The sequence below is a fragment of the Miscanthus floridulus genome, chromosome 11, assembly GCF_019320115.1.
Source record: "Miscanthus floridulus cultivar M001 chromosome 11, ASM1932011v1, whole genome shotgun sequence".
In the NCBI taxonomy this organism is placed as follows: Eukaryota; Viridiplantae; Streptophyta; class Magnoliopsida; order Poales; family Poaceae; genus Miscanthus; species Miscanthus floridulus.
In genome coordinates, this window is record NC_089590.1 from 100,354,308 (window position 1) to 100,362,475 (window position 8,168).

Here is an 8,168-nt window from a genome sequence, read left to right on the forward strand (position 1 = left end):
TTACTTTGATTTTGAGTCATGCTACACAGCGGTTATAGTTCACCCAGAATGGAATTTGGTTTTCTTTGTTGGGGTTGGGGTGGAAAGAGCCGTCATCGTATATAACATGGACAACAAAAAAGTTCATATCATCCCTATACATTACATTCCGTATGGTAGACTTGACATCCTACCAGAAATCATCGGTAGACCTTACTATCTTCCCTATATTCCCTTGTTCTTGGAGTTGGAGTCATTAGCAAAGTAGTAAATAAAGTTGCATTTGATGTATCTTTCTATCATGACATGTTTAAATAGATCAATGTTGTTTGATTGTCTATGGACATGTTAATTTCCTCTCGGATGGATGTTGTCATTGTTTTTTAGCAACTTTAACTTATTTGTAATGTAAGCTAAGGTCTGTGTAGTGTGTCAGACGCATTTTAACACCAATGGCTTTTGCGTGTGCAGTAACATTTCAACACCAATGGCTCCTCTTTGTTCCCCAAAAAGATACCAATGGCTCCTTTGTAGTAGTGATATATTAACCACCATGATCTCTTCTGCAACTCTACTTGTTTTCCTTCCTTCCCCGAGCCCTCCCATTCCCACTGCAGATATAAAATCGCCAGGAACATGCGGTTGCCTTCTCCAAACCTACTTCACTATTAGCCAACGCCATGGTGAAGGGCAAGCCTTCTATGAAGCGTGCATGGGAGGGGAATGCCGTCATGCCCATGCTGAAGGAGGATGACGCCATGCCCATGGTGAATCAAGATGAAGCTCCGGTGGATCCCTTTGGAGATAGAGACGATTGGGCCATTGGCATCATGAGTAAGGCTTTCTTGAAGATTAGGCATGTGCTACATAACACCAGGGTGGGCACCCTCAACCCACGTCGGGAGGAAAAGGTGAGCAGTAATGTCTTCATTTTTCACCAACTCGCCGATGTCCTAAAAGAACTGCCAGCCTACCTGAACAAGAATCGTGCGGACACCGCGGAGTACATCCTCACCTGCTATCAAAGCCAGATAGATGGCTTTGACACTAGCGTTGTGACACAGGGAATCAGCACCGCCCACAACACCGAGAAACACTAGCGCAACCTGGTTTGTGCCGTTGCTGAGTAGGTGGCCAACTGCATCATCGTTGACGAGCAAAAGGGCCTCGTGGCTATAGAGGAGGAGGACAATGATGTTGATACCAACAATGAGGACAAGGATGAGGACAGTGATACCGACGTGAGTAGAGGAGTAAATAAAGTTCCATTTGATGTATCTCACATTGCATTTGATGTATCTTCCTTATGTTGGGAGTACGGATGGAGTACATGTTGTTGTTCTTTTCTTATGTTGTTACTCTTCCTTATGTATCTTTCCTTGCATTTATGTCAGATGCATTCAAATGTACAGAGGTTTTGATTTGTGAAGTCTGATTTGCATGTCTATGTTTACTTTTGTTGAACTTTGTATTAGGTGTGTTAAACTTTGTTGACCATTGTGTAGATCAGGTCCTTTAGTTAATTGGTAGCTAGTTTCTAGCCCCTGTTAGTTGGTTTTGCCTGCAGGTTTCTTTCTGGTACTCTTTCTGATCTATAGTATGGTAAACATGCATAATGGAATTCATCCGATTAAGTCTCGCGTCAATGTAATGCCTAACAGAGGAGCCACATAGCTATTCAAATTTTACAGCACACGCAAGAAAGTCTGGGCACCATAAATCTGATCGAGCTAGACACATCTCATATTATACAGGGAAACCTATTTTGTACAAATACATTTGTTGAATCCCTAAAGGAAACAAATAAAATTAAAACTAGTTACATGTCCGGCCCATTCAAATTTACGCTGCTCGGACTATTAGGCGAGTAAACGGTTTACAACAAATAGGTAAACATCATTTCATTGAATATACTAGAGGGATGTGGTCAGGGGAAAAGTTGTGATTGTTTGTTGTAGAGTACACATTCATGGTATGGTAACTAGTTGTCATCTATAAGCATGATTTCGGTTAGCGTCAATCGATGGAAGGGGAAAGCTACTCACGACTACTACTACTAATACAAATGTTGTGACCGTGTGCACTCTATATGCAATAGTTTTACTCAAAGCTCTATACTATATAGTGTCCGATGAGATCAAATGTACCACATTTGAACTTTCTTGCAAGCATAGTAAAATATGAGAATGAAGCGAATACGATAGGAAAGCTGGACACAAGAAGTGAATCGAGAAAAACAACTTTTGACCACCATGACACGCTTGAGACTTAAATGCCTAGTGCGGTTGTGATATGTCTTTTCTATACTTATTTCACTCCAATCTAAGCAGTCACGATAGTCGAGGGGTACACTGATTGCTATGACACTCTATTGTCCTATAAGATCAAATACGCAGCGGGCGGACTTTCTTGCATTCGCAGTAAAAGTCAACAGCTTTGGCTCCTTCATTCTGCATTAGATCGAGGCGAGCCTTGTTCAGATGAACTTCTAGCTGCATGGTTCTTTCAAGTTCAACAATTTTTATCAAAGACACGAGTTGGCTTTAACAAAGATCAAAGGCACTCATGAATGTTTAGCAAATTAAGTTTCAGATCAAAGACAACCAGAAAGAAATCTACAGCGAAAAGAAACCAGCTACAAAATGACCAAATGACCTGAGCTACACCATGCTCAACAGAGTTTAACCCACCTAATACAAAGTGTAGCAAAAGTTCACATAGACATGCATGCAAATAGGAGTTCACATATTCGCAAGGGCGTCCCACAGATCAAACCTAGTCATGACTACTAGTACTACTGGTACGTCCCACAGATCAAGGGTTGAGGCGGGCGTGCAGGATGTCATCCACGTCTTTCTCAGCAGCCGGACAATCCTACGTGCCGACCCAGATTTAAAAATAGGGCCCAAACTTAAAATTGTAAACGACACAGTAACAAGCATCACAGGAAAACAAGGAAAAACAAGACTTGCTCGTATGAACTCGTCGCTGCATGGTTCTTGCAAGTTTAACAAATTTTATCTAATGCATGTAAATAAGAGGAGAGCAGTGCAAACCCACTACTAAATGTCATCCAACTACTACCAATACATACTAGTTCTAACTACAGATGATTAACATGACTTCATACTTGAGAAAAGGAGCTTTTGACCACCATGACATGCTTGAGACTTGAATCCCTGGTGTGGTTGTGATAGGTCTTTTCTATACTTTTATTTGACTTCAATCCAAGCAGTCACAATAGTCGAGGGGCAGACTAGTTGCTACGACATTCAAAACTAACGACCCTTCATACTATGTCCTACGAGATCAAATATACAGCGGCCAGACTTTCTTGCGTTCATAGTAAAATTCAACAGCTATGTCTCATCCATTATGCATTAGATCTAAGGCCATACTTGTTGAGATGAACTCCTCGTTGCATGGTTCTTGCAAGTTCAACAGCGCCTAAGACAATCTGATACTAAAGAAATCTTGACAGTCTAGATCATAGTTTTGATGAAATAACAAAATACAGATCGTGTCAACTCTTGTGCCGTATATGTGGGGTCATGGGCGCGCAGCCGTGCGGGTGGGTGACCACCCCATGACCCGTGAAGGCACTAACTATATAACAACATAGACAAGGGGTGAGAGGAAGGCTCTCCAGAGCTCCTACTTCAGGTCCATCCCAAAGCTTTTTCCCACCACCCTACTACTAGGCATATTTGTTCTTCGTTTTTTCTGCATATTGTTTTCTTTTTTACATAGATCATGTATAACTATAATCATCCTTGGGACATGTCTGTGTATCGCTATGTCTTCCGCAAGCTTTGTGTTCGCCATGGCCTACCAACAAGGGTTGTAGTGCTTGCAGTGCATTCTAACTTTTACGGTAGGTGGTACATTGCTTTTGTAGTTGTTCATCAAGTTCTTAGCCATTGAAACTACCGTCTTACTGAGGATCATCTAGGACCCTATGTGTTTGTTGTGGTTCATTCAAATGCAGATCTCTAGACTTTGTTTTCATAAGGTTATGAGTTCCGTGGTGCAGAAGTATTTTCTCATTGTATCCGTTATCCTAGAATCTGTCCAAATGATCCAGAGATTGGTGGAGTTTGTGCAGTTCCTTTCAACTGAGCAGTAGTAACATGGTCAGATTATGTTAACGTTTAGTATCTATGGCACTAGAGATATGCCCTTGTTCTCTATTTCTAAAACAGGTGTGATGTTCAAGTATCTCATAACACTGATGTTCTTATTTGTGTTTCCAATGTTCACTAGAGACAATTATGATGTTCTTTAGTTTATCTTGTTGTAATAATATCCATGTAAATGGACTTTTGTTGAACTTTGTATTAGGTGGGTTAAACTCTGTTGACCAGGTATATATAGACAAGTATGGAGTACATTATTAATGAAATGACGTTTACCTATTTCTTATAAATCGTATGCACGCCTCATAGTCCTAGTCGTGTAAATTTGACTAGCCTAGACATTTTACTCTGCTACTAAGCTATGACTAGAACTTTTTGTCAGATCAATTGTGCTACAAAGAACAGCTGCACCGGTTGTGGCTACATGCATGAAGTACTAGTAAGGTAGTTGGATTTGAAGCGGCATCTTCAGCCACAGTCGAGCGAGTGCAGACGATCAGGACCTATGAAACCATGTAGCCATCTCTAGCTAGCTGCTGCTCTACAAAACAAGCAAGAGAAATTGCTTACGGAAGCAAGGGAAACTCATCTTCACTCTTTAGTCTACCCCTTGACTGCTATGAATGCTTAGAGTGAAATAACTGCAGAGGCTTTCCTCATGCATTCAATTCACTCATCGCAACTACGTAAGGATTGTTTTGTGCCTTGGTTTGTTTAACCAAACATGTATCAGTAGTACTAGTAGTCATGAGTGGCTTTGATCTTGCAAGAACCAAACACGTATCAGTAGTCTTTGATAAAATTTGTTGAACTTGCAAGAACCATGAAGCGAGGAGTTCATCTCAACAAGTTTCGCCTTAGATCTAATGCATAACGGATGAGACATAGCTGTTGAATTTTACTATGAATGCAAGAAAGTTTGGTCGTTGTATATTTGATCTCATAGGACACAGTATAAAGGGTCATCAGTTTTGAATATCATAGCAACTAGTCTGCTCCTCGACTATTGTGATTGCTTGGATTGGAGTCAAAAAAAGTATAGAAAAGACTCATCACAACCGCACCAGGTATTCAAGTCTCAAGCATGTCATAGTGGTCAAAAGCTCCTTTTCTCGATTCCTTCTTGTATCCAGCTTTCCTACCGCATTCACTTCACTCTCGTCAACCGCGTGAGGTCTATATGAAAGGAGCGTCCCCCATTCCCTCGTCCGATAGTACTGCATCAATCTACTTGCTCCCCCTTCCCTCACCCATTTGCATTTCCCAATCGTGTTCCCTAGTGGTTTTAGGATCTAGATAAAGGTAATGTGCTTCATATCAAACCGTACTATTTGTATGAACTTATTATTGTGTCTACTAACCTCATTGCTTCCCCCCTTTCCTCGATTGTTATTTGTTCTAACCGAAATCATGTTTACAGATGGCAACTACTTACCATACCATGGATGTGTACTCTACAACCAATGATGTGTTTTGGTAGCTAGGTGTGGAGCTAGGAGAATAGAATAGGTTGCTTGTGACTTGGGGGCGTCGTGTACATGACCGAGCTGCGTGATGCCTAATTGTTGAAGCTGCTGTTCGTGCGGTTGTTGGGTAACAACGCATTACCATAGTTATTGAAGACCATGATTCTAGAGAAATCTTTGTGTTTTGCAGCACTATTGTGGATGCCCATCAGCTCTCTGACTACAGTGTCAACATCAGTGGAGACTGCATCATTTTCAAGATGGTTCACCGTCTCAACTTGATCGAAAGTCCTTATGACCTCAACTATCTCAACAAGACCAAACCGATTCGATGACATTGAGATTTTGTGTGCTCTGGTACCGTTCGTTGTCCTGTATCAGTAGTACTAGTAGTAGTAGCAGAAGCCATGACTGGCTTTGATCCATGGGATAGCACAAAGTCATGTAGTGTATGTGTTGAGCTCATGTAGTAGGAACCCTTGCTAATATAGTATGCTGTGTTATTTGCATGTCTATGTCAAACTTTGTTAAACTTGCTAGAACCTTAAGCCGAGGAGCAAGTGTGGCCTTAATCTAATGTAGAAAAGAAGAGCCATTGGTGTTGAAATGTTATTGAACAAGCAAGAAAGTCCGCCTATCATTTTTTGAACACCTTAGACAGTGAAGATGTTGTAGTGGATGAAGTTTCCTCAGTTGGTTTCTGTTTGTTTTTTTTGTTGCTTTGGGTGTCTAGCCTGAAGGCATGATGTCATGTATTTTATGTGTTGAGCACATGTACGAGAAGGCAACCACATGTTCCTCATGGTTTAGATCTACCGAGGGAATGAGAGAGCTTCGGGAAGGTAGGAAATAAAACAAACGGAGTTGCAGACGAGATCGTGGCGGTTAGAGTGATGGAGCAAAATATATATAGAGGAGTATGATGCGTAATAAGTATTTTATACAACATAAAACAATGAGCTTAATCAATAATCCTCTTTGGTGAAGTACGAGAGAAATCTCTGCACTACCGGGTCAAGATACATAGATAAATCTCGTCGGCACATCGGGCAGGTGGATCTCCGGCCGAACCACTTGGTGATGCACTTGCGGTGGAATGCGTGGCCATAGCCGGGCATTTCCACAGCATGGTCGGCCATAGGATTAGATGTTTCATCCTCTAAGCAGATGATGCAGCCCCAACACCTCGCTAGCGCCGCCTCTACCTCCGCGCAGAGCATCAAGAGCGCCTTAGACGCGATGAACTTCAGCTGTTCATTGACCCAAAGCTCAAGCGTGGCGTGGGCGATGCAGCCATCCCAATAGGCCTCGTGCGCCAGGGCCACGAGTTTAGGAACCTCAGGTTCAGGAAGGTTGTCCTCCCACTGCTCGTCATTGAGGTTGAGTTGTTGTAGCCGTGTGAATGTCCTCATCAAGCCGCAGAGGACATCATGGACACCTTCCTGGTCGTTGGGGATGCCCATGGCTTGATTTGCTTTTAAGATCCTGATGGCGCTGCCTCCTTCATACAGGAGATACACAGGCTGCCAGTTACCACCGACTTTGAGGGTCTTGGTCACTATGCATTCTAGGGTCATAGAGAACTTTACTTCAAGGATGTTGCCGCCAGATGGATCCTTGATGGTGAAGATGTTCTTCGACGTCGTTCTACACTTGACACGGTGTTTAAAAGTGGAAAACTGGGCAGCATGATCTTTGGCGGAGCTCATGGGTCTAGTGGCTTAGTTTGTAGCTATGATTTGAATTAGTTTGGAGTTGGAGCAAGGACGATTTAAAGGGAACCCGGTGTTAAATAGATCGGGATGAATGGGGGACAGTTATCAGATGGAATTTCAAGTGAATCGCTTCAAATGTAGAGGACCTTAGATTACTTCCAGTAAATGCCGTTCCAAATTTCTAGGATTGGTCGAACAGTTTCCAATACTGGACGTATTGGGAATTTACAATGCTCGGACTTTCTTGCATGTGCTATAAAATTTGAATAGCTATGTGGCTCCTCCGTTAGGCATTACATCGACGTGGGACTTGATTGAATGAATTCTATTATGCATGTTTACAATACTTCAGATCAGAAAGAGAACCAAAAAGAAATGTGCAGGCAAAACCAACCAACAGGGTTATTTTGCTGTTGAATTTTACTACAAACCAGAAAGTTCGGCCGCTGTATATTTGATCTCGTAGGAGTCCTACAGCACCGACTGCGACTCCAGCGAGGAGGAGGACGATCCGAAGTACTAACGAGTCGATGTATCGCAAGAGCACTAGTCAGGAGGATGATGCTTTAATTTTTTTCTCTTCTCTGGAAACTCAAAGCAACTTAGAATCCATGACTACTTTTTTCATGGTAGAAAATCCATGGGGAATCATTTGAATAACCCATTTAGTTTTTTTGGAGGGTTTTCCATCCCTAGGCGTGCCTTCCTCTTGCTTCCTAATTATAGGCCTTAGTTCAAACAGCCGCAGATGCAGTCACACACACACACACACAAAATCGCTAGTTGCAGCGCAATAAGCTACAGCGAGTAGGTTTATTTTTTTATTTTTTGGTAATTTTTAGGTGTCAAATTCATGGATCTTTTAATTGTTT

General features: G+C 42.0%; 1 protein-coding gene across 1 annotated transcript; it reads right to left on the reverse strand.

Moving 5' to 3' along the window:
* Positions 1-6,546: 6,546 nt before the first annotated feature.
* On the reverse strand, positions 6,547-7,290 carry LOC136492553 (uncharacterized). The gene has a single exon (XM_066488529.1). It carries the CDS (start codon positions 7,288-7,290, stop codon positions 6,547-6,549), a length of 744 nt encoding a protein of 247 aa, XP_066344626.1.
* Positions 7,291-8,168: the final 878 nt, after the last annotated feature.